General features: G+C 36.7%; 1 protein-coding gene across 2 annotated transcripts in view; it reads right to left on the bottom strand.

The window, feature by feature from the left end:
* Positions 1 to 88: 88 nt before the first annotated feature.
* The window catches only part of BDP1 (B double prime 1, subunit of RNA polymerase III transcription initiation factor IIIB), an 86785-nt gene continuing 59324 nt past the window's right edge, over positions 89 to 27549 (bottom strand). The window contains exons 27-39 of one of the 2 annotated variants that reach the window (XM_045896229.3): positions 26205 to 26241; positions 25626 to 25718; positions 23812 to 24037; positions 22658 to 22815; positions 16731 to 16878; positions 16308 to 16488; positions 13257 to 13320; positions 12727 to 12913; positions 11502 to 11703; positions 7740 to 7779; positions 6862 to 7129; positions 5962 to 6208; positions 89 to 755 (exon numbers count right to left, since the gene is read on the bottom strand). In XM_045896229.3, the coding sequence (XP_045752185.1) occupies positions 624 to 755; positions 5962 to 6208; positions 6862 to 7129; positions 7740 to 7779; positions 11502 to 11703; positions 12727 to 12913; positions 13257 to 13320; positions 16308 to 16488; positions 16731 to 16878; positions 22658 to 22815; positions 23812 to 24037; positions 25626 to 25718; positions 26205 to 26241 (1983 nt within the window). In that variant the 3' untranslated portion in view covers positions 89 to 623. Of the gene's footprint in view, positions 756 to 5961; positions 6209 to 6861; positions 7130 to 7739; positions 7780 to 11501; positions 11704 to 12726; positions 12914 to 13256; positions 13321 to 16307; positions 16489 to 16730; positions 16879 to 16922; positions 20103 to 22657; positions 22816 to 23811; positions 24038 to 25625; positions 25719 to 26204; positions 26242 to 27549 lie in introns of those variants that run through there. The other variant, XM_064596216.1, reaches the window with a different exon arrangement.

Below are 27549 nucleotides of genomic sequence, written 5' to 3'. Positions count from 1 at the left end.
TTTATAAATAAGTTTAAATACTACTTGTTCAATTAGGACTAATGTTAACATCAACATGAAATTAGAAAAATACATATTTTCCAGTCAAATAGCTGATAATAGAGAAGTTTTTAACATTTACCATTCTAAAGTGGAGTTTCACAATATGCTTTCATATACTTAGAGGCAACTGTAAAGCCCTTCAGCAAAACAAATAAAAAACAAAAAACAAAACCCAAAAAAACCCAGAAAAAAACCTTTACAAAAGAAGTTCGCTAAATGCTAAATACAATCCACCTCCAAATACTCGGCACTGTGATTTATACAGAGACAGTTATCCACAACATTCCAAAATGTCCATGGTGTGTTCAGCACAGGAGAGTCAAAATGTAAACAAGAGAAGCTATTTCTGTCTGAGAAGCAGTCTCAATTGCTTTGTATTTCCAAAATGCTGAATCAATCAGAATGAAAGGAACCTCAGCAATGTTTTCCACTGATTATAAGAGCTTCAAATCAAGCTCATTAGATATTCAAAATCAATCTAAAGAAAAATAGCCAGTGATGCATTTTCTAAATACTGCTTAGTTGATATTTGACTCTGGAAATCCTAGACTTAAAAAAAATTAAAAAAAAAAAAAAGACTTTTATTCTGTTTCATCTACTTCGATAAAGATATCACTAAAGAAATATTCAGAGACTGTGGTTGGCTCCTCTTCAGGTACCCGGTTTTGGCCACTTTTACATTCTTCTTTTGGTAAGGGAGGATCACAAGAAACCTAAAAAGATAGTATTAATAAGTATGCAGTATAACATTTATATATTGGTAGTGGTCATCTAAATTGTTATCTCTTTGAAAAGCAATATAATGATAAGTATTAAGGGCTTTAAATATGTTCATACTCTTTGACCCAATAATTTCATTTCTGTGCTGTTATATTAGGGAAATAATACTAAACAGAGTGAGAATTTTATGAGTAAGATAACCTTTGAAGCATTAGTTAAAATAATAAAACTGGACACAACAAACACACAACAGTGGGCATGATAAGATTAATTACAGTGTACACACGATCCATTATTTTACCCTAATTCCCATGAAAAAAAAATTTTTTTAAAGATTTTATTTATTTATTTGAGAGAGAGAGAATGAGAGAGAGTGGGGAGGGTCAGAGGGAGAAGCAGACTCCCTGCCGAGCAGGGAGCCCGATGCAGGACTCGATCCAGGGACTCCAGGATCATGACCTGAGCCGAAGGCAGTCGCTTAACCAACTGAGCCACCCAGGCGCCCAGCCCATGAAAAAATTTTAATACAGAAAAGCATAACATCAAATCTATTATGAAACATTTTAATAATCTGCATAAGAATACAGACCCACAAAACAGAACAGTACCCCAAGGCAACTACAAATTAAAGCAATCCTATCGGGGTGCCTGGGTGGCTCAGTGGGTTAAGCTTCTGCCTTCAGCTCAGGTCATGATCCCAGGGTCCTGGGATCAAGCCCCGCATCAGGCTCCCTGCTCAGTAGAAAGCCTGCTTCTCCCTCTCCCTCTGCTGTTCCCCCTGCTTGTGTGCTCTCTCTCTTGCTGTGTCTCTGTCAAATAAATAAAAAATATATTTTTTAAGATTTTATTTATTTATCTGACAGAGAGAGACACAGCGAGAGAGGGAACACAAGCAGGGGGAGTGGGAAGGGAGAAGCAGGCTTCCCGCCGAGCAGGGAGCCTGATGCGGAGCTCGATCCCAGGACCCTGGGACCATGACCTGAGCCGAAGGCAGACGCTTAATGACTGAGCCACCCAGGCGCCCTAAATAAAATCTTGAAAAAAATATATTTAAAGCAATCCTATCAAAAGTTAGCATACTTAGAAATTTATAAAAAATTAAGACAACATGGTATTGTCATTGGAACAGACATATATCAATGAAAAAGACTAGAAATATCCCCAACACATATACTGCAAAATTTAGTATGAGAAAAGTTGGATTATTTAATAAATGATGTTGGACAACTATATAACCATCTCAGAAAAAAAGAAGTCAAACCAAAATTCTAGATGAATCAAACGATTTAAATGTAAAAACATTTTTTTAAAAAATCTACTCTAGGGGTACCCGGGTGGCTCAGTCTGTTAAGCATCTGCATTCAGCTCAGGTCATGATCTCAGGGTCCTGAGATTGAGCCCTACGTCCGGTCCCTTCCTGCCCAACCTCCCCCCGGCCCCAGCCCCTGCTCATGCTCTCTCTCCCAAATAAATAAATCTTAAAAAAAAAAAAATCTACTCTAAAATACCATGGGAAAACATTTTAATAATCCTGGACTGGAGGAGAGGGAGTATCTTTTTAAATGACCTGAAAGGCAGAAGTCATAAAAGACTGATAAATTCACCTATGTAAAAATTTTAAAAATGTCCACATGGCAAAAACTACTGGACACAAAATCAAAAGACAAATGACATATAGGTTTAAAAATATATATACGTATGTGTGTGTGTATATATATATATATAACACCATTATCACAAAGGGTTTTATTTTTTTTTTTAAGATTTTTATTTATTTATTTGACAGAAAGAGAGATTGCGAGAGCAGGAACACAAGCAGGGGGAGTGGGAGAGGGAGAAGCAGGCTTCCCACAGAGCAGGGAACACAATGCGGGGCTCGATCCCAGGACCCCGGGATCATGACCTGAGCCAAAGGCAGATGCTTAACTGAGCCACCCAGGCACCCCAAAGGGTTTTCTTTTCTTTTCCTTTTTTTTAAGATTTTATTTATTTATTTGACAGAGAAAGACACAGCGAGAGCAGGAACACAAGCAGGGGGAGTGGGAGAGGTAGAAGCAGGCCTCCCGCTGAGCAGGAAGCCCGATGTGGGGCTCGATCCCAGGACCCTGGGATCATGACCTGAGCCGAAAGCAGATGCTTAATGACTGAGCCACCCAGGCGCCCCAGGGTTTTCTTTAATGTAAGAGCTTCTACAATTTAATATGAAAAATACTAATGATGCAATTTTTTAAAAAAAATCAAACATGGAGCGCCTGGATGGCTTAGTTGGCTAAGCATCTGTCTTCAGCTCAGGTCATGATCCCAGGGTCCTGGGATGAAGCCCCGCATCAGGCTCCCTGCTCCTCAGGCAGCCTGCTTCTCCCTCTCCCTCTGCTGCTCCCCCTGCTTGTGCTTGCTTGCTCGCTCTCTCTCTCAAATAAATAAAATCTTAAAAAAAAAGAATCAAACATATGAACAGATGTTTCACAAAGAAAGCATAAATGATTCAAATACATGAAGAAGTACTCAACCTCACTCATATGCTCATTAAATCTATGAAGAATTCCAAAAGTGAAAAAAATTGATTACATGCTAGTGTGAGGAAAAAGGCCCTCTCCTATACTGCTGCTAAGAATAGAAACTGATATATTCCCTATGGAAGACAATAAAGCAATATCTCTCAAAAGAATAATCATTCCTTTTGATCCAACAATTCTATTTCTAGGAATTCAACCTATAGATAAATGTGCAAAATAACTCATTTATAAGTTAGCTATTACCATATTATTTGAAACAGCAAACCATTAGGAATAACCTAAATGTCTACCAGTGTGAGACCATTATTGTTCTATGGTACATCAAAACAGTGGGATATGATACAGTCATTAAAAATAATGAAGGCATGCTTGGACACTTATTCCTGAAAACTGAATTTATGTTCACATAAGAACTTAGATATGAATGTTCACAGCAGCTTTATTCATAACAGCCAAAAACTGAAAATAACCCATATGCCCTTCAATTGGTGAAAGGATAAACATGACTGATAACATACTATGGAATACTATTCAATAATAAAAAGGAATAAATACATAAAACCATCTGGATGACTTTCTAGGGAACTATGCTGAGTGGAAAAAAAGTGAATTCTAAATGTATGATTCCATTTACACAACTGTATACAATATTCCACTGACATAACATTCTCAGAATGACAAATTTAATGGTGTAGAACAGGTTGCCAGAAGTTAAGGAGAGTGTGGGGGTGCAATGTAAGTGCGTGTGTCTATAAAAGACAACACAGAGGATCACTGTGGTGATAGAATTCTGTATCTTGACTGTGGCAATGTCGATATTCTGGTTGTGATTTTGTACCACAGTTCTGTAAGATGTTAACAGTGGGGAAAACTGGATGGAGGGTACATGGGATCTCTCTGTATTGTTTTTCACAACTGCATGTGAATCTACAATTATCCCATAATAAAAAGTTTAATTTAAATTTAATTAAAAAAAAAAAAAAGAGGGGCACCTGGGTGTCTGAGATGGTGGAGTGTCAGACCCTTCATTTCGGCTCAAGTCGTGGTCTCAGAGTGGTGAGATCCAGCTGGAGTTGGGCTCCGTGCTTAGAACAGTGTGCTTAGGATTCTCTCTCTCCCTCTGCCCCTCCCCCTACCACACTCACACTTTCTCTCTCTCAAATAAATAAAATCTTTTTTTTTTTAAGATTTTATTTACTTATTAGAGAGAGAGAGTGAGAATGAGCACAAGCAGGAGGGCGGGGAGGAGAAGCAGACTTAACCAACTGAGCCACCCAGGCGCCCCTTAAACAAAGTTAGTTTTAAAACTGCTTACTGAGGGCGCCTGGGTGGCTCAGTTGGTTAAGCGACTGCCTTCGGCTCAGGTCATGATCCTGGAGTCCCGGGATCGAGTCCCGCCCCGGGCTCCCTGCTCAGCAGGGGGTCTGCTTCTCCCTCTGCCCCCTTCCCTCTCGTGCTGTCTCTCATTCTCTCTCTCTCAAATAAATAAATAAAATCTTAAAAAAAAAAAAAAAAGAGTTTCAAAAAAATAAAAATAAAAAAATAAAACTGCTTACTGAACGTTTTATACCTATGGAGAAAAACTTCCGAATCATAAAAGCAATTTAAGAAATTGTAAAGAAAAAACTGATTTGACTAAACATTTAAAGCTTATGTGTATATTAAAAACCCTACAAAATTTTAAAAAGTAAATGAATTTGAAAAAATTAGTCGCAGTAAAGAGCTAAAAGGTATATGGCTTTCTTACATGAGGATCTCACGTAAGTTGGTAAAAAAAAACACCTAGATCCCAAAAGCTATAAATCAGCAAACGATAGGAACAAAAAAGAAAAAAAAGAGAAAAAAATCTAGTAGATGTATGAGAAAAAAGCCAAGCCACTAATAATGAAAGAAATGCAAATTAAACAGATGAAATTACATTTCTACCCTCTACTATTAAAGAAAAATTATTTTGAAAAGTTAATATCTAAAGCTGGCAAGAATGTGACTTAACTGACATAGTTACATTGCTGGTAATTGTAACAACTGTTCTCCACAATAATTTGGCAATAGTAAAGAGTCATAAAATACTGGTTCCAGAAAATAATTCTAGGAAATATAAAGTATTTTAAAAAATTTTAAAGACAGTCTTTACAAAAGTACTCCTTTTGAGACTCATGCTATCCAAAAGGTCACCAGCCTTTTCTGTGTTGAAATCCTAAGTAACCAACCCCAGTGCTCTTCCAAAGTTTTTGATACAAGTTCATTTATTTTTCCATCCCAGGACTTGCCATATGAACATCTACAGCATGTAGAGAAATGAAACATGCAAACAAATTCTAATTTTACCATTCCTTGAATTCTTATGGGTGTCAGGACATTTCCCCAAAAGCAAATAAAACATCAGCACTGCTTTGTTTTGCTTCCACAGGTCAGAAAGCTCTTTGCATTAAAGGAATGGCAATTAAGTGTCCATGTATGGCCAGCTTAAATGGCTCTGTACTAAAGGAGCTGTAATTTCCTAAGTCAACACCTTATCTTCTTCTCTCATAGAGTGAGGTATGATGGGGAGAAGATAGACAAGAGATGCTCTGAAATAATTTCTAACATCCAAATGAAAATACCAATCGCCATGTTTTTCCTAGTTGAGTCTGATTTCTAACCCATTCTATACAAACAATAAAATATAACAGTTATCACGTACCTGAGTTGCTGAACTGCCAATACTCTCAGATGGAGTATCAACAACCCTTGCAGATGGAAGCTGATCAGAGGACTCTTGGATTTTTTTCTGGCTTTCAGTGAGTGGATTTGATCTTTTCAAATTCTTTCTTGGTATAGGTATAAGAGGTTTTAGACGTTTCTTATTATAAACCTGAGTAGGTTCATCAGACTCCAAACTATTCTTTGAACATATTAAAGACAAAAATCCCAGGGGTCTTCTGCCAGGTCTAGAAATGCAAATGTAAAGATATTCAAGAATATCCAGGAAGATACACTCCTAATACCAACTTCTTTCCATGAATGCTAAAATGGCACAGGTGATACCACATTAGTGGTACCAGCATATCTGCTAAGTATCATTATTATTTTGATCATTATATACCAGTAGCTGGTATACCATCATACCAGCAGATGCCAATGCAGATTTTCTACCTAAAAAGTTAGTTTCAGCACTTAAAGTTAAGCTCTTGTTATACGGAATGTGTATTTATCTGAAGAGTCCTAAAAAAATGTTGACTACGAATTTCCTTTGATAAAACTCCTTCCCTTTACATTACTGACAAAGGGATATGTTTATAAAACATCATCCTTAGTAGTGAACTTAGTCTTTACATATATGTTATATCCGTTGCATATAGGTTACTTCTACCCTACCATTTGTTTTTGTTTTTGTTTTTTTAAAGATTTTATTTATTTATTCATGACAGACAGAGAGAGAGAGAGTCAGAGGGAGAAGCAGGCTCCCAAGGAACAGGGAGCCCGATGCGGGGCTCGATCCCAGGACCCTGAGATCATGACCTGAGCCGAAGGCAGACGCTTAACCATCTGAGCCACCCAGGCGCCCCTACCCTACCATTTGTTAAAGATCATCTCACGGTACCTGGATAATGGGGTTTTTGAAGATGATGGGATGCTATCCATTTGTTCAGACTTCGAAGCAGCACAAGTTCTCTCCTCCTTATCAGACACAATCCTCTCATCCTGAGGTAACTGAGATGTACTTTTTCCTATATGTGTATCTGTTACTTTATCAAGAGATCCAGATCCTATACTCTGAGAAGTTGGTTCAAGTTGCTCTTTCTGAGGTCCTGGAGTTGTATGTGTGCTTCCTGAGGTAGGGAAGATACCTTGTTCCTTGTAAGACTCCCCTTCAAAAAACAAAGAGAAATCATAAGCACAGAGGACACATATTGAAATTTATATATCCGACTGATCTGCAATATTTGAAGGAAAGAAATCATGACATTCTATCATAAATCTACTCTAATAAGAGAGTAAGCTAAATTATAAATTATTAATATGTAAGTCATCTGGATTGTAGCTGGTGAAAAAAGTATGGTTAGAATACTTTTTTCATTCAGATACAAAATTGTCCTATCAACATATTTTGACCTAGAAAATCTTTCTCGATAAATGTATCTTCAACTAGCAAAATGAGAGTTACCACTTTCTAATCTCTGGGTAAACTTAAGGAACTATAAAAACTCTTTTATGCTCAGCTTTCTAATTCCTAAAATATAATTATTAAGCTTTTACAGGAAATCCTGTAGCCACATGGTTTTCTATTAATTACAGGATTAAAGTAGCTTCATATGGCTATAGGAGTGCCAAATCCAAGATCTCAGCTGGAGAGAAAAACTTCTAATAATAAAAGCAAGATTCTTAGAGAAAGTGAGCAATACTCTTCTCTAATTCCAAATTTGAATAGATGCATCAAAAACAGCAAAATGTAATCACATTAAAATTTATTTCACTCACCTGTTTCCTCAGAAACATTTATCATTTCCTTTGAACACACCTGTTTTAAGAAAATTAACAAAAAAATTAAAAATCCATTTATCAAGTAATCTTTCTTTCTTCTTCTTTTTTTTTAATAAAGAAAGCATGTACCTCCCAGAAACCCCTAGCATAAAAGATGTCTTATGGAAATCCTACCAACATTTATGAATAAGACATTGCTACTGTTACTTAAAATGTTCCAGAGCACAGTAAAAGAGGAAAAGTTTTCAAATGCTTTTTATAAACCAATATTAATATTAATTCCAATTCTGGGGCACCTGGGTGGCTCAGTCATTAAGTGTCTGCCTTCGGCTCAGGTCATGATCCCAGGGTCCTGGGATCGAGCCCCGCATCGGGCTCCCTACTCCACGGGAAGCCTGCTTCTCCCTCTCCCATTCCCCCTGCTTATGTTCCCTCTCTCGCTGTGTCTCTGTCAAATAAATAAATAAAATCTTTAAAATACATATATATATATTAATTGCAATTCCAATTATAACCAGTACAAAAATATCAAATATAATAGTACAAGTATAATTCAGCAACACATCAAAAGACTAACATAATCAAGCAGAGTTTGTCTCAGGAATGTAAAGATAATTCAATATGTGAACTAATATAATTCAATTGAACTGAGGAGAAAAATAATACCCCATCTCTCTATTTATGGGGAAAGTGTCCAATAATATTTATGCTTAAAAAAAAAGACATTTTCTTAACACCATAAACTATAATTACTGCAATTCAAAACCAGCATCCCACTTCATAAACACTGGAAATATTTGCATTTAAATCAGGGATAAAAAAATATGTCTACTATCAGGACTATTTTCTGATATTTCTTGAGTTTTATTAGCTTATATAGAAAAGAGAAAGAAATTAAAGGTATACCAAGTATATGAGAAGAATTAAAATTGTATTTACAGATGATATGACTGTTTACTTAGAAAACCCAACAGAATCAAGTGAAAAATTACTGTATATGATAAGGGGAATTGAGTAAGCTCTCTACAAAGAAAAGAATTCAATGATAACGGCAACAAACAAAATTATTAGGGGATAACCTAGTAAGAAATGGACCAGAATTTAAATGAAGAAGAACTGAAAATACCACTGAGACATAAAAGAATAATTAAACAAATGGAAAGACATACTATGTTTTGGGATAAAGAAAAAATCCAACATGACAATTCTGACATCAACTTTCCCTGTTAACTGGTCAAGTTAATATGATCCTAATTTAAGTATCAGTATCAACAGTTTTTTTTTAAGCTCTGAACAAGCAAATTCTAAAATTAACATAAACTTTAGGACATATACCCAACTAGGAAAAACTTGAAAAAAAAAATAAGAAAATTATGTGCAGGGGAGAGAGAAACTTTCCATTTAAGATAGCAAAGCATTTAAAAACTACAGTAATTTAAAACACTGGGACACTGGCCCCAGAACAAATAGGTGAATCTCAAAGTAGAAGAAAATTCAGGAGTATACCCAAATACATATGGGACTTAATATCCAGTAAGTGGAATTTTAAATCAGTGGAGAAAAAATGAATTATTCAACAAATGGTGCTGGGACAACTAGGTAGGCACCTGGAGAACATGAAGTTGGTTCCACTCTTCCTAACACCAAAATAAATTCTAAACAAATCATTAATGTTAACTCTTAAAAATTTATACTAAATCTCAAGGTAGACTTTCAATGTATAACACAGTCCCCAGAAGCCATACATAAAAAGACTGATAAATGGGATTACATAAAAATAAAAAATGTTTGCATGTCTATGTGAATGCAGCATGTGTACATTCTAGAATTTACAATTATAACTTCAACATTTTATAAGCATTTTTTATTGTTAGAATGCTGAAAACAAAGTTTAAAAAATAAAAATCACAAGCTCAAAGACATTATACTGTTCTTATAGTCACATCAATGTACATCTATCATTTTTTTTTAAGATTTTTTATTTATTTGACAGAGAGATACACAGCAAGAGAGTGAACACAAGCAGGGGGAGTGGGAGAGGGAGAAGCAGTCTTCCCGCTGACCCATCTGAGCCACCCAGGTGCCCCTACATCTATCATTTTTAAATGGCTCATTATAAACTGGTGGCCTAGTTTTGCATATAATAACGTCATGAATATACTTTTAAAACAGAACAATGTTTGGGGCGCCTGGGTGGCTCAGTCGTTAAAGCGTCTGCCTTTGGCTCAGGTCCTGATCCCGGGGTCCTGGGATCAAGCCCCACATCGGGCTCCCTGCTCAGTGGGGAGCCTGTTTCTCCCTCTCCCTCACCTGCCACTCCCCCTGCTTGTGCGCTCTGTCAAATAAATAAGTAAAATCTTTAAATAAATAAATAAACACAACAGAACAATGTTTGCAAGGAATGCTGATAAATTGATGAAATTGGGTGACTGATACAGAGGGATGCGTTATACTTCCCTATGTATCTTTTTAAATGCTTGAAATTTTTCATATTAAAAAATCAGGGCACCTGGTTGGCTCAGTGGATAGAGCATGTGACTCTTGATCTTGGGGCTGTAAATTTAAGCCCTGCATTGGGTGTAAAGAGTACTTAAAAATAAAATCTTAACCGCACCCCCCCCCCTGCCAAAATCAACCAAAAAAAGTCTGCAAGAAAAAAAAAAAAAAAAGTAGAGTCAAAAGACAAAGTAGAAAAAAATATATGCAACTCATTCATGGACATACATAACAGAGTTCCTCCAAATCTCTATGTAAAAGATTAGCAACACAACTAAAAAACGGCTAAAGAATACAAAGTCATTTCACAGAGAAAGGAATACAAAAGACTCCTAAGTAAATGAAAGACATTCAGGCCTTACTCATAATAAGAAAAATTAAAACCATCCTGTGATACCATCTTCTATCTATCAGATATACAAGGATACACTGCCTCTGTTGTCTGCTCTCACCGAAGGACTACTGGTTTTCAACTGTCCCTTTGAGACTATAGATTCTAAATCAACTTTTCCAAAAATAAATTAACTAATTAATTAACTCTTCCACAGTGTAGCTACACAGCGAGATAAATTATCATGAGTATTGGAAACAAAAACAAGTGGGTGCTAAGAAACCTTTAACATTATGGCTATTGATCAAATCTGCATACGATCTTCAGGCTTCCCTGAGGTAGTGATGACTGAGATAAAGATGTTTGTATGTTTGGCAAGAAAATGTTTCATAAAAAGGTAATAAAAAAAATGCCCTGGGACATGAAGAAATATAGTGCATTCTAGAAACTGAAAGACGGCCAATATGGTTAGAGAGTGAGGCACAAGGTGAGATCAGAGACAGAAATGGGCCAAATAGAGGGCCTTTAAGGTTCTGGTTTTTCTTCCTAAGAGCAATGCATAGCTTTAAGTATTATGATAATAGTGATGATGATACTACTATTACTATTTTACACAACAGGAAACTCATTCACAAAGACAACATATCCTGACTCAGGTCCCACAGCTGTTAAAGGGTACAGCCAGGATCCAGATCTACAAGATGCTTTTGGCCTTTTTTGAGCCAATAACAAAGAACTAGGAATGGGTTTCCTAATTAACGTCCATCAATTTTCACCTAGAACTAGTTGAAAATGAGAATCCAAAATCAGTTAACTGGATTATTTACGGTGAAAAGTATCAGAACTATCTTTATATAAAGAGTCTAAAGGAAGAAACAGAAATGTATCTGTTGTAATAGGACCATCTTATTTGCTTGATGATTCTATCTTACCTCAGAGGTATAATTTTGACAGTCATCTCCTGAAGTGAGCAAACTTTTTTTGGCAGGAGGAACATGGTTACTATCATCAAGCATATAGTGAAATCTCTTCCTAGATATAAGATCCAAATTAGCAGGAGGAGGCTTTTCAGAACCATCTTTTCCAGAATCACATAAACACATGGTATCCTGACCAACTGAAGTTACTGGAAAACTAACAGAAAATGCAAACATATGAAATTAGCAAATTAGAAGCTACTTAATGAGATAAAAGGCTCAGCTATTCCAATGAAAACTGCCAAAAAAACTTCCAAGTAACTAATATATACATGGCCAAGGTCACAAAAATGTTAGTTTTGAGATCCATTCATACTTAAAAACTTGCAACTTAAATTCTGTAATACTGAATTAAATCCAAGGTATAAAAATACCATTCTCCTTGTCTATAAAGTTAAAATTTTAATCTAAAATGCCTCTTACTAATATAAAAGGCTTCAACATCTAATGCTACTTGACAGAGAATTAAGCATCTTAACCAGTGACTGTTAAAATACAACAATTCTATAGTAAGGAATTTAAAAAGCAGTATTAAAATATACAGAAATGGGGTGCCTGGGTGGCTCAGTTGGTTAAGTGTCTGACTCTTGATCTCAGGTCTTGCTTGATCTCAGGGGTTGTGAGTTCAAGCCCCATGTTGGGCTCCACGCTGGGCGTGGAAGCCTACTTAAAAAAAAAAAAATACACACACACACACAAACACACACACACAGAGAAATGTTATCCTTCTTGCAACTTCTGTGAATGAATATTTATTTCAGACTTTAAAATATATAAGCTTACAAAGTAACCACACACCTTTGATAGAGGACATTTTATAACCCAAATTGCTAAGTTTTTTTAGCTTTCAAAATACTTAAGATACCAAACAAGTTTCATACAAAAGTATTATATTATACATTTAAATGGCAGCTTTATCAGGTATAAAATCAACAATTTCTTCTCTAACTTACCACATAATTATTAAATAAGATCTTCGGGACAATTACAAATAATGCTGGTGAACGGCTTATTCAGTCAATACTATTCAATTCATAAAGCACCTTTCCTCCTAGCAAAAATAGTTTAGGTCCCAGGTGATGTATGGAAGTGTTGAATCATTATACTGTACACCAGAAACTAATATTGCACTGTATTTAACTAACTGGAATTTAAATAAACAGGTTAGCTCATTCATTACCTCATGTCACTCCTTTCTTCTGTATTCACGGATTTGATCAATATGGGTGCTGGCAGTAAAGGGTTTGGCATTAACTGTGCAGTGGTATCACTAAATTCTTCTACAGCATTGGCTGGGATTTCCACCAGAGTTAAAATGAATGCTTGTTCATCCTCACCATCTTGATGTACATTAGCAACTAGATTCACTATCAAAGTTTAAAAGTTAATAATGAAAAGCTGAACTATGAAAATCATTAATTTATTACATTTCTAAAAAGTCTCACTACAACTTATCCCCACAAATAAAAAGCAAATTACACCCACAAAAGTAAAAAGTAATTTCAAAAAGGATAAAGACAGTTCACTATAGAGAGGATGTATAATTCTGAATAACAAACTTTTCCATAAAATACTTCAAGTTTTTTTGTTTTTAATTTAAGACTGTCATAGACTAAAAAACTGTTTTGTTTTTCCATAGTCAAATGAGGGAGGGGAGTAAAAGCTGTACTATTCGGTTCTGTGGTACTTTATCGAAACACATTATCATACCTGTTAAGTCTTGAGAACTGATTACATTCTCTTGTTGAACTTCCGGCATACTAGCTGGTGTACCCTAAGAAAATTTAAAAAATTAAAATGCAAAATGAGGTTGACCAAATTTTAGTTTTAAAAAAGTTTCCAGACAACTGGATATAATAAGAATTATTTCAAAACTCAACTTTTTAACCATATATAATTTTTCAAACGTTTTGAAACTTTTAGTTGTACCAATAACTTTTGAGTTATTTATATAAGTCATTTATTGAGTTATTTATATGAGTCATTTATATAAACATATATGCACCAAGAAATTCCGGCTAAATTGTTAAATATGTGAATTTTATGAAATTATTTTTGAAGTAACAGGAAAGGGAGATTCAAACCCCTCAACCTTCCCTCTACCCCATTACAGCAGATCTTGTACTATTAGTAGGTGACATCTGAATGGAAGCAAACTGCCTGTCTCCTTGCCTCCAGCATGGCTCCTTCCAATCTGTTTTCCACAAAATTGCCAACACTGTATTCTCTAAAATGCAATTCTTATTGTAATTCTCTACTGCTTAAAATCTTCAAACTTTCAGGGGCGCCTGGGTGGCTCAATCGTTAAGCGTCTGCCTTCGGCTCAGATCATGATCCCAGGGTCCTGGGATTGAGCCCTGCATTGGGGTCGTTGCTCAGCAGGGAGCCTGTTTCTCCCTCTCCCACTCCCCCTGCTTGTGTTCCCTCCCTAGCTGTCTCTCTGTGTGTCAAATAAATAAAATCTTTAAAAAAAAAAGAAAACCCTTCAAACTTTAATTTTGTAACCAACAATGCCAGTAATTGATTCAGGCAAGTATCACCAATGGATACTAAAACTACTGGGTATGGGGCACCTGGGTGGCTCAGTTGTTAAGCGTCTGCCTTCAGCTCAAGTCATGGTCCCAGGGTCCTGGGATAGAGCCCCACATTGGGCTTCCTGCTCAGCGAGAAGCCTGCTTCTCCCTCTCCCACTCCCCCTGCTTGTGTTCCCTCTCTCACTGTTTCTCTCTGTCAAATAAATAAATAAAATCTTAAAAAAAAAAAAAAAGATTCTGTTAAATGGAGAAATCTGGCAGGCACCATGCTTGCCAAGTAATTAGTGAACATCACCAATAATGAGACAAACTGACATTACATGCCTACTGAGGTTATAAAAGAAGAACACAACAACACCTAGGTAGTAATTGTGCCAAACACTGTTCAATCTGAATCTAATAATGGGGAAGAAGAACAAAAATCCAGATTGTGAATTAGCCTGCAATGTCAAGTTCACAGAAGAGGGAAAAGGAGAAGTACTCTAGATGAAAAGAGAATATGGAGAATGACAACTAAATGCAGTATGAGAGCCCTGACTGAAACTGTGTATTACATATTATTTTAAAATCAATATTAGATAGTATGGTAATACTGACTGTGATAACAGTATCATCATTTCTGTATTAGAAACATCCTTAGTATCAAATTCAAGCTGGAGTATGTATGGGTGAAGGCTCATGTCTGCAACTTTCAAATGGTTCAGTTTCTTAAAAAGTATCTATCTACAGAGATGGAGAGCATGACAAAATAAGCAAATGAAGGAAATGTTAATAATTAATGAATCTATGTAAAGGATCTATGAGAATTCTATTGAAGATTTTTGCAGGGGCGCCTGGATGGCTCAGTTACTAAGCGTCTGCCTTTGGCTCAAGTCATGGTCCCAGGGTTCTGGGATCGAGTCCCACATTGGGCTCCTTGCTCAGCAGGAAGCCTGCTTCTCAGCCTCCCCCTCCCCCTGCTTGTGTTCCCTCTCTCGCTGTGCCTCTCTGTCAAATAAATAAATAAAATCCTAAAAAAAAAAAAATCTTTGCAACTCTTCAATGAGTTTGAAATTTTTTCAAAATAAAAAGTAAAAATAAACAAGCTGGAGGTTAGGGAAAATCCCATAAATTTTGATATAGCCCAAACTCTAGCAAATCATAAAAACCCCTTTTATGATCTGCTCCCGGGATACCTAGCTCACTCATCTTTAACTACTTCTTCATTTATATCCTACTCATAACTACTTAGTCCCTGAATATGAAATGCTGTTTCACACTTATTCTTTACACATGTTCCTCTCCCTTTAACTGGTTAATTTACCTGTTCTTCTAGATTGAGGACTTTTTCAGTCCTGGCTACACATTAGAATAACCTGAGGAATTTATTTATTTATTTCAAAGATTTTATTTTTTATTTATTTATTTGACAGAAAGAGACACAGCGAGAGAGGGAACACAAGCAGGGGGAGTGGGAGGCTGAGCAGGGAGCCCGATGCGGGGCTCGATCCCAGGACCCTGGGATCATGACCTGAGCTGAAGGCAGACGCTTAATGACTGAGCCACCCAGGCACCCCAACCTGAGGAATTTTAACAACAACAACAGAAAGTAAATGTCTACACCCTATTTCCAGAGACTGATTTTACTGGATTGGGTTGAGGACCACTCCTTATTGAGAGTCTTGTGCAACTTGCCTTCATAGCACCTATCAAAATGTAACCATTCATATCCTCAATTGTTTCCCACAACTTTGTCCCCCCAGTACCTTACACGGTATTGAACATGTAGTAAGAAAAATACCTGCAGTGTGAAAGTATTTCTCAGATTCAGTGGCCAGCAAGCAAGAGGTAATTACTCTGTACAAAACACTTCCATTTTCAAAACTTTCACAGCAAAGCTACGTATTGGCTGTTTTATCTATGCTCCAAAGACTAAAAACACACTCAATAAAAAATTCTATCATAATACATTATTGCAAAGTCAAAACTATAGGAAAAGAAAACAGATCAGGGATTGCCAAGCAGTCGGGGTGGTAAGGGTGGGGGGGGTGACTAAAAAAGGGCCCTGGGGAATCTGGGGGATGATGGAACTGTTTATGTGTTGCTTACATAACTATATATGTTTGTCACAACTTGTAGAAGTACACACTGAAAAAGGTGAAGTTTATTGTATGTAAATTCTACCTTAATTTTTTTTAAATGGGTAATAAACACCCAGCCACCCCATGGTATATTTATATTCTTTTACCTCTGACACATGAAGTGCAAGCACACTGTCTCCATTAGAGTCCTTTCTCTGGGGCTCTTTGATGGAACTCTCACTGAGAACCATATCTGAACCAAGTGTATGGGGCCTTGTCTCAAAGGAAACAACTGGAGCAACTGACGGTATCTGGACCTTTTGAGATTCTTCTTCTTGATCATCATTTCTGAAAAAGAAATTAGTATATATTCAAGTTTCAGAGTATGTATTAAAATTCTGTACTGAAACCAAGTGGACAACTACAGAGTAATGTTTAGAGCTAAGTGAGTCAAAGACTTAATGGTGTTCAAATTTCTAAAATATATTTAATGCAACAGAACCCCCTTTTTCCAATCAAATTCTTACAGTTGTAGCTAATGACTATAGTTGAAACAGAATATAATCCAAATCCCAGAATCTCTCTTTTACCTTTCAGTTAGATTTGCTTCTTGAAAAATAGTCTCTTCAATACCATGTTCACAAGCCAATTTGCTCTGCTCCTTATTCTCTGCTGTTGTAAGTGATCCAAGGTTTTCATCTCGTAATTCCGTTGCTTCAGAAGCATCTTCCTCAGTTTCTTAAACAAAGAACACACTTAAGATATAGTCCAAAACAGTACAGCTAAAACTGCTATATTAGAAATATGTTCTCTCTTCAACGACAGATCACTATATAGTGGCTCTTCCAAATTTCTCTTACTCCAAAAATCAAGCTTATTCATATGGCAGAAGAGTGGTCCTGGCCAATGAGATTTTTGATACAAATGATTAACAAATCCTACACTGCACATATTTCGCTCGTGGCTGCCACAGTTTTATGTCCACTCTATGGTGACAGCAGTGTAATTACAAACCCATATACAAATCAAGTTTAGAAGTGGGTACACATGAGGTCTGGCTAGTTCCACCTTGGGCAAAGTTGGGGAGGGAGTTATTCTAAAAAGAATATCACAAAGAGGGCGCCTGGGTGGCTCAGTCGTTAAGCGTCTGCCTTCGGCTCAGGTCACGATCCCAGGGTCCTGGGATCGAGTCCCACATCGGGCTCCCTGCTCCGCGGGAAGCCTGCTTCTCCCTCTCCCACTCCCTCTGCTTGTTCCTGCTCTCACTATGTCTCTCTCTGTCAAATAAATAAAATCTTTAAAAAAAAAATAAAAAGTTTAAAAAAAAAAAAAGAATATCACAAAGAAGTAAAAAATGACTTCTACATAAAAGAGTTACCTTCAAATCGCTATCAAAATACCAACAGCATTTATCACAAAACTAGACCAAGTAATACTAAAATTTGTATGGAGCCACCAAAAGACTCTGAAGAGTCAAAGTAATCTTGAGAAAGAAAAACAAAGGTAAGAGGTATCACAATTCCAGATTTCAAGATCTACTACAAAGCTACAGTAATCAAAACAATACTGTACTGGCACAAAAATAGATCAGTGGAAGAAAATAGAGTCCAGAAATAAATCCACACTTATATGGTCAACTAATCTAGGACAAAGAAGGCAAGAATAAACAATGGGTAAAAGACATTCTCTTCATTAAATGGTGCTGGGAAAACTGGACAGCTACATGCCAAAGAATGAAACTGGACCACTTTCTAACTCCATATACAAAAAATAAACTCAATATGGATTAGAGATCTTAATGTGAGACCAAACCATAAAAATCCTAGAAAAAAACACAGGCAATAATTTCTCTGACATCAGCTGTAGCAACATTTTTCTAGATATGTCTCCAGAGGCAAGGGAAACAAAAGTAAAAATAAACTATTGGGACTACATCAAAATAAAAAGCTTTACACAGCAAAGGAAACCATCCACAAAATGAAAAGGCAACCTACTGATTAGGAGAAAATATTTGCAAATGATACATCTGATAAGGAGTTTGTACCCAAAATACGTAAAGAACTTATGTAACTCAACACCAAAAAATAAAACAATCCTATTAAAAAATGGGCACAGATGGGGTGCCTGGGTGGCTCAGTTAGTTAAATGTCTGACTGCTGATCTCAGTTCAGGTCTTGATCTCAGGGTCACGAATTCAAGCCCTGCACTGGGCTCCATGCTGGGCCCGGAGCCTATTTAAAAAAAACAAAAACAAAAAAAGGGGCACAGGACCTGCATAGACATTCTTCAAAAGAAGATATACAGATGAAAAACAGACATATGAAAAGATGCTCAACATAACTAATCATCAGAGAAATGCAAATCAAAACCACAAGATATCACAACCAAAATGGCTAAATACAAAACAAAAGAAAAAGAAATAACAAGTGTTAATAAGGATATAGAGAAAAAGGAACCCTTGTGCACTAATGGTAGGAATGTAAATTAGTGCCGCCACTGTGGAAAATAGTAGGGATGTTTTTCCAAAAATTAAAAATAAAAATACCATATGGTTGAATAAATTCCAGTACTAGGTATTTACACAAAAAAAATGAAAACACTAATTCAAAAGATATATGTACCACCCCGATATTTACTGCAGCATTATCTACAATAGCCAAGATATGGAAGCAACCTAAGTGTCCATCAGTACATGAATGGATAAGGAAGATGTGATACACACAATAGAATATGACAAAGCCATTAAAAGGTTGAGATTGGGCTGTTTTTGACAACACGGATGGACCTAGAAGGTATTATGTTAAGTGAAGTAAGTCAAACTGAGAGAGACAAATACCATATGATTTCACTCATATATGGAATCTTAAGAAAGCAAATGAATAAACAAACGAAGAGCATAATCAGACCTATAAATACAAAGAACTGATGGCTTCCAGAGGGGAGTAGGAGGACAGACAAAGTGGGAGGAGAGTGGGAGATACACGCTTCCAGTTATGGAATGAATAAGTCATGGGAATAAAAGGCACAGCATAAGGAATAGTCAACGGTACTGTAATAGCATTATATAGTGACAAATGGCAGCTCTACTTGTGGTGAGCATAGCACAATGTACAAACTTGTTGAATCACTGTTGTATACCTGAAACTAATGTAACATTGTGGGTCAACCACACTCTAATAAAAACAAATTTTTAATAAAAATAAAAGAGGTAACTTCAGCCTGCACACTGAAATAGCTTCAGGGTATTTCTGAACTCAGAGTAAATTAACTAACTGAATCATAAGCATTGCTGGTTGAAAGGAAATCCCAGAAATCAGGAACCCCAAAACACGGCAAAGATGATGCTAACTATCCAGATCATCTACCTATAGGGCTTAAGACAATCAGATAGCCTACTACATACAGTTTTTCCTGCTCTTACTAGCATGTGAAGGGGCTGGGCCCTTGACAGGGAGGGGAGGTGGAAAAGGAAGTAGGAGTAGGATTCAACATGTACAGCACAATCTAGTGAGGCCACCATTAAGAAAATGAAAGAGAACACTATGTAATCATATAGAAAGATTTTTTTCAATATACTAATCTTTAAAAACAGAGTACTACTGGGGCACCTAGATGGCTCAGTCCGTTAAGTGTCTGTCTTCGGCTCAGGTCATAATCTCTGGGTCCTGGGATTGAGTCCCATGTCAGGCTCTCTGCTCAGCAGGGAGTCTGCTTCTCCCTCTGTGCTCTCTCTCCCTCCCTCACTCTCTCTCAAATAAATAAATGAAATCTTTAAAAACCAAGTGCTACTATATAAAGAACTCAATAATAAAAAAACAAGTATCCCAATTTAAAAATGAGCACAGATTGGAGCACCTGGGTGGCTCAGTCGGTTAAGCATCCGACTCTTGATCTCAGCTCAGGTCTTGATCTCAGGGTCGTGAGTTCAAGCCCCGCGTTGGGCTCCACGCTGGGCGTGGAGCCTACTTAGAAAAAAAAAAACAAAATTAAAAAAAATGAGCACAGATGTGAACACATGTCTCTAAAGAAAATATATAAATAAGCACATGAAAAGATACTCTATCATTGGTCATGAAAGAAATCCAAATCCAAATCAGGAGATACCACTTCAAGCTAACTAGACTATCTAATAACAGGTGTCAGAGAGGATAGAGAGAAACTAAAACCCTCACAGAATGTTGGTGAAAAGACACAACGCTGGACCGCCTGGATGGCTCAGTTGGTAGAGCATGTGACTCTTAATCTCAGGGTTGTAAATTCAAGCCCCACATTGGGTACAGAGATTACTTAAAAGTAAAACAAAAAATCTTAAAAAAAAAAAAAAGAAAGAAAGAAAAAAAAAGAAAATACAAAATGTTGCTACCACTTTTGAAACAGTTTAGTAGTTCCTCAAAAAGTTAAACACAGAATTACCATATATTCCAGCAATTCCACTTGTAAATGTAAATCCAAGACAAATGAAAACTTACATCCACACAAAATCTTACATACGAATGTTCTTAGCACCATTACTTAAAACAGCCAAAAAACAGAAAACAACCTAAATGCCCTGAATGGATAAACAAAATGTAGTATGATGGAATATTTGGCAAGAAAAAGAAATATTTGACACATGCTACAACATAGATGAGCCCTGAAAACATGCTAAAAGAAACCAGACACAAAAGGCCACATATTATATGATTCCATCTATATGAAACGTCCAAAATAGGCAAAGCTACAGAGATGAAAGTAGATTAGTGGTTGCCTAGGGCTGGGAAGGGTTGAAGGATGTGGGGAGTGGCTACTCATGGTGAAGGTTACACAACTTGAGGAATATACTAAATGCCACTCAAGTATACACTTCAAATGGGTTAACTGTATGGTATAGAATTATTTCAGTAAAACTGTAATTTTTAAAAGTACTGAACAAGGGGCGCCTATTTAACGCAGTAGGTTAAGCATCCGACTCCTGGTTTCAGCCCAGGTCATGATCTCAGGGTCATGGAATCGTGCCCTGCGTGGGGCTCCAGGCTCAGCCCAGAGTTTGCTTGCAACTCTCTCTTCCTCTCCCTCTCCACCAGGCACTCTCTCTCTCTCTAACAAATAATTTTAAAAAATAAGTAAATAAACAAATAAATAAATGTGCTAAACAGTATATATGATATAGTTTGCTTATAATTTTGTTCTTTCTGAAAGGAATAACATGTATTTATATACGTGTGTGTGTGTGTACTGATATATCTATGTGCACACACAGCCCCACATTTAGATGCTTACGTGTATAAAACACTTCTGGAAGTCCACAATAAAAACTTAATGGCAGTTTACCACTAGACATGAGATTAGGGGACTGGGAACCAAAGAAGTTTATTAAATTTTATACCTTATGGGCAATGTCTTATTTTTTGCCACATGCATGTATAGCTTTCTAAAAAATGTTTGCTTGAATATTCATGTACACAGACACACATAAAAAATACCTATGAAGAAAACACTGATTAAGTAAATACAGTTAACCCTTGAACAACATGGGGGTTAAGGGCAAACCTCCCATGCAGTAGAAATTCTGCATATCTGATTCCCAAAAAAACCTAACTACTACTAGTCTACTGTTGACCAGATGCCCTACTGGTGACATAAACAGATTAACATGTATTTTGTAAGTTCTATGTATTAGATACTGTATTCTTACAATAAAGTAAGCTAGAACAAATAAAATGTTATTAAGAAAATCGTAAGAGACGGCTGAGTGGCTCAGTCGGTTAAGCGTCTGCCTTTGGCTCAGGTCATGATCTCAGCGTCCTGGAATAGAGCCCTGCATGGGGCTACCTGCTCAGTGGGGAGTCTGCTTCTCCCTCTCACTCTCCCTCTGTCTCAAATAAATATTTTTAAAAAAGAAAAGAAAATCATAAGGAAGAGAAAATACATCTATAGGACTGTACTATGTTTATAAAAAAAATTCCATGTATAATTAAGTGTAAGCTTATATACAAGTGGTATCTGGATGTTCTTTGTACTATTTCTTATTCTTGTAAGTCTTCTGTAACTTTGAAATTATTTCCAAATAAAACATATTTTAAAAGTTAAAAAGAAAAAAATCCATTGTATAGGGGCACCTGGGTGGCTCAGTCGGTGAAGCATCCAACCCTTGATTACAGCTTGGGTCATGATCTCAGGGTGAATATCAAGCCCCACATCAAGCTCCACGCTCAGCACAGAGTCAGCTTGGAATTCTCGCTCTCCCTCCCCACTCGCCACCACCCCCCGCCTCTTAATTAATTCTTTTTTAAAAATCCATGTATAGTGGACCCATGCAGTTCAAACCCATGTTATTTTGGGTCAACTAAACAGAAAATAATAATGATGACTGAAGCTAGTTGATGGATTTATTAGTATTTCTTTTATAGCTCATTCTACTTTTTGAAACTCTTTAATACTAAATTAAAACAATTTTAACTGAATATTCCATTTGAAATGCTAATGCAACTTCTCCTGTAAAAGTAATTTTGTAGCTGTTTAAGAGAACATAATTTACCTCTTTGACTTTCTACTACTACTTCTTTGTTTACAAACAAATTGGGAACTTCCTGATGAACACCAAACCTGCTGGTCCCAAAAGTCTTAAGATTTGGTTTAGGCTTAGCAAATCTACTTCTCATTCTCAAATTACCGGTCACTTCAAAAGTTGTATTCCTAGAAAAAGATGGGAAGAAAGAAATTCATCAACCATGTAATCACTCTCTCACCTTCATACATTCTGATACAGTTACGTGCCACCTTCTCAGGTGCCACAATATCTGTAAGTGTTCATTTTTTAATGCTGAAAACACAGAGTGGTAAATTTTACTGACAGTCTAGAGAAGGGAAGAGAATTTGGGCCAAGTTTGTAAAATAGAGACCATATTTACATAAAAAACTATTTCATTAAAGCTTCAAAGATGCACATATTACATTTACTTTAATATGCAAACCATTAGGGCATCTGGCTGGCTCAGTGATTATAGGATGTGGCTCTTGATCTCAGAGTCCTGAGATCAAGCCCCATGCTGGATGTTGAGTGTACATTAAAAAAATAAATTAAAAAAAAATGCAAACCACAGGCAACTTGGTGGCTCAGTCAGTTAAGCATCTGCCTTTAGCTCAGGTCATGATCCCAGGGTCCTAGGATCGAGCCTCATGTCAGGCTCTCTGCTCAGTGGGGAGTCTGCTTATCCCTCTTCCTCTGCCCCTCCCCCCCCGCTCATGCTCACTCTCTATCTCAAAAAAATAAATAAAATCTTAAAAAAAAAAAAGCAAACCATTAAACTAAAATCAAACCAGCCTATCCTCACTTTGAAGGCTGAGAAACTGGAACACCTGGGTGGCTCAGTCAGTTAAGTGTCAGCCTTCTGCTGAGATCATGATCCCGGAGTCCCAGGATTGAGCCCCATGTCAGGCTCCCTGCTCAGCAGGGAATCTGCTTCTCCCTCTCCCTCTGCCCTCCCCCTGCTCCTTCTCTCTCTCTCTTGCTCACACACTCTCTCTCAAATAAATAAATAAAATCTTTAATAAAGGCTGAGAAATTAGCAGTGCCTAATTTACACTTACACAAGTATTACTCAAAAGCTATCAACTAAATTGATAGTTGGTTTAAATGTATTTATTAATTGAATACTATAAAACTCAAGAGTTTAATAAAGCAAAATAAACCTGGTTGATACAGCGTTTTCCTTTACTTTCTCCACTAAACCAATTTCTTCTTTAGTACTTTGCTCTTCCAATACAATCTTGTTTTCTTCTAATGAAGAAGGAGATGTACTATTGACAGGTGAAGAAAGTTCCTGACATTCACGAACAATTTTGTGATTTACATTATCTGGGCTAAAAGGAACACAGCTTTTATCCTTTGAATGAACATCAAGAAGTACACATACTCCTATTACAGAAAAGAACAGAAAATTAAAATTGACCCAATACAAGTAGATGTCCAAAGAAAATAAATCCCTCAACATTAAGCAACTGTAAAATTCTATATTATTTTTAAAGTTTACTCTTTTTGGTTCTGAATTTCAATATATGATCAGGGTGCCTGGATGGCTCAGTCGGTTAAAGGTCATGATCTCAGGGCCCTGGTACCGAGCCCCACAGTGGGCTCCCTGCCCAGCAGGGAGTCTGCTTCTCCCTCTGCCCCTCCCCCCCACTCATGTGTACGCTCTCTCTCTCTCAAAAATCTTAAAAAATATATATATATATAATCATATAGTTTATGCCAGAGATTTGACTTGTTCTAAGCCTAATAATTCTTACAGACTAGAATTTTTCTGCTATTAGAAATAAAAATGAGGGATGCCTGGGTGGCTCAGTCAGCTGGGCGTCTGCCTTTGGCCCAAGTCATGATCCCAGAGTCCTAGGATCATGTCCCGCTTCGGGCTCCCTGCTCAGCGGGGAGCCTGCCTCTCCCTCTGCCTGTGCTCTCCCTGCTTGTGCTCTCTCTGACAAATACATAAATAAAATCTTAAAAAAAAAAAAAAAGTAAAAATGAATCTGTTACCTTGACTAACTACATAGCCTCAAATCAGTTTCAAGATAGGATCACCTTCATTTACAAATTTTTAAAACCCATTTTTATGTACTAGAGATTTATTACAGGCTCCAAAGCAATCCTCTGCCGTTGACAAAGGAGCCGTATATAGGCACCTGCCTGGCTCAGTCAGTAGAACATGACTCTTGATCTTGGGGTCATGAGTTCAAGCCCCCCATTGGGTATATATTTTACTCAAAAAAAAAAAAGAGAGCGAGAGAGAGAGAGAAATGAGACTGTGTAAGGAACACAGACCAGAAAATTTACTGTATGGTGACTAATATAACATAATAAAAAAAAAATTCCTGATAAATATATAGTTATGGGCCTAGAAGTCTAACACCTAAAATAAATGGCAGGCCACTCATCTCCAGACAAAATAATTAAGAGGAATATAATTAATTATCCATTTAGTAGACTTAAAATAGAAGGTATTCCATAAGGTCAGCCTAAAATACTGTGAAAATCTAGGTTGACCTATCTTTTGGCTCAGTCCAAACTAACAGAATAGTCGCAATTAAATTATTTCAATGACTGCTATTGTCCCTTCATACTATATGCGATTATCAGGTTAACTACGAAGATAATCCAAAGCAGAAGCTCCTTTGCTAAAGAAATATATGTCAAGTGATCAGTGACCAATGAGCTCAGTTAACCAATGTTTATGATGAGAAAAGTAGAGGATTCACTAGATTATTCCAGGAAAACAAAGTTTTCTTAATAAACCAAGTGCACTATTTTGAAATGGTGGCCACTACATCTAAAGGGACTAAGTTAGACGGATCAATGCACACGTTACCTTTTTCTGGAAAAAAACAAAGTTGGCAATGCCTACTTCAAATGTAAAAGGCAGGTACTGACTTATTACTCAACTGTGGGTATAATTTCTTAAAAGTTTTATTTTAAGAGGCTTTTTTCAGTAGGACTTAACTTTCATTCTTACCATCACTCTGTTCTGTACCGATCTCTGATTGCAACACTAGATCTCCCATTGTAAGTAAAGTTATAGCAGCTTCAGTGCTTCCATCATTGGTACCTTGTGAGGAAATATACCAACATTAAAACAGAAAAAGAAGCTGGAAATTGAAGTTTGCTTACTTAGGAAACATTTTTAACTCAAGTATTTATCCTTTGGAACAAGTTTCAATGTCCTGCATACCACTAATTCCTTACTAGAGCAGTGTCTGGTTACTACAAAAAAAAGAAATCATTAATTGTTAGCTTTTACTCATTGAAAATGCCTCCCTCCTATTAGATAACTTAATACCTTCAAAGAAAATATATCTGTGCAGATCAGAGGAGAGGAAATAAGTAATATTTCTTTATTAAACATTTAACTCTTAACTCACTTCATAAGGTAATTATTCCAAGAATCCAAGTTTCTCCTGGAGAAACACATTCAACAGTTAAAACTTTTGTTCAACTCTCCAGTGAAATTACTCATTTGCTAACTAACACCAATACTGAATCACTTTGTTAGTGTTAACTAAGTAGTTTTAGCAGTTTCCTTATTAACAGTTACCTGTTTCATCTTGGGCATGTTCACCTGTGTTCATTTCCTAAAAGAGGAAAAATAAGCAATGTCTTATGTATTTTCCCAAATATATGTTCTGTGTCTCAAAAACCATGATGTTTTACAGTTCCTCAATGTTCTGATTACAAAGGAGTGGAAACTGTTTTTTTCCCATACAATTATTCATTAACATTTCATATAGAAATAATTTAAAAGCCAAGTTATTTTGTCTCTTGCTCCTTATTTTACCTTTTCCTTGTATGACATGCAGATTTTTAACTCTAATCATATAGCATTTACCATGTGCACCTACCGTTCTTATTTTACTTCTTCACTTTCATAATCCTTCAACTTCAGTCATATCTGCCAGTTTAAACCAGTGGAAACCAAAGACTGAAGAATACTGTCAATTTTTTACATTAGGTTGGTTAAAACTTAAATGAACTTTAACAAATGAAGAAGTTACAAGATTTATGTCCAATATGACATCATAAGGGGCTCTGCTGACCCTATTAAACACAAACATGTAAAGCCTCTGGAAATGGTCCTAGGGCGAAAGAAACATCTTTTTGAGAAAACTGATGAAAACAGAGTAACAAAGCGGAGAGCCTGTGGTATTTGAACTAAGACTGCTCTCTCCCCCTCCTTCCTCTCAGCTCAGTGAAGCAGAGACCCCACCTCAAAACCTGCAACCAAGAAAATAGGGTCTTTTCTCCTTACAGGCCCCAGCTGGAGGGCTTTCTTCCTAGGAAGAACAGGACTTCAGCTCCTGACACCACAAGAATCTGGTGTCAGATTTGTAATAGAAAATAGAATTATTATGAACTTGCACACAAAAAAAACTCAATAAAATACCAGCAAACCAAATCCAGCAACATATAAAACTTGCAGGCCACAGCCAATTAGGATTTATCCCAGGGATGCAATTTTTTAACATCAAAATTCAATGTAATGCATCATATCAATACAATAAAAAGGTAAAATCACCTCATCATCTCAATAGATGCAGAAAAAGCATATGACAACTTCCAACACCCTTTCATGATAATACTGTCACGCAAACTAGGAAAAGACTAGAACTTCTTCAATTTGGTAAAAATAAAACATCTATGAAAAGTCCACAGCTAACATCAAACTTAATGGTGAAAGACTGGATACTTTCCTTTAAGACGAGTAATGAGACAAAAATGCTCACTCTTGAGCCTGGGTGGCTCAGTCAGTTAAGCGTCTGCCTTCGGCTCAGGTCATGATCCCAGGGTCCTGGGATCCAGCCCTGCATCAGGTTCCTTGCTAAGCGGGGAACCTGCTTCTCCCTCTCCCTCTGCCTGCTGCTCCCCCTGCTTGTGCTCTGTCA

Source organism: Mirounga angustirostris, unplaced genomic scaffold, assembly GCF_029215605.1.
Source record: "Mirounga angustirostris isolate CCGP_5_RB_7025 unplaced genomic scaffold, mMirAng1.0.hap1 SCAF_7, whole genome shotgun sequence".
In the NCBI taxonomy this organism is placed as follows: domain Eukaryota; kingdom Metazoa; phylum Chordata; class Mammalia; order Carnivora; family Phocidae; genus Mirounga; species Mirounga angustirostris.
Note: the sequence above shows the minus strand (reverse complement) of the source record. Positions and strands in the feature narration are given on the sequence as shown.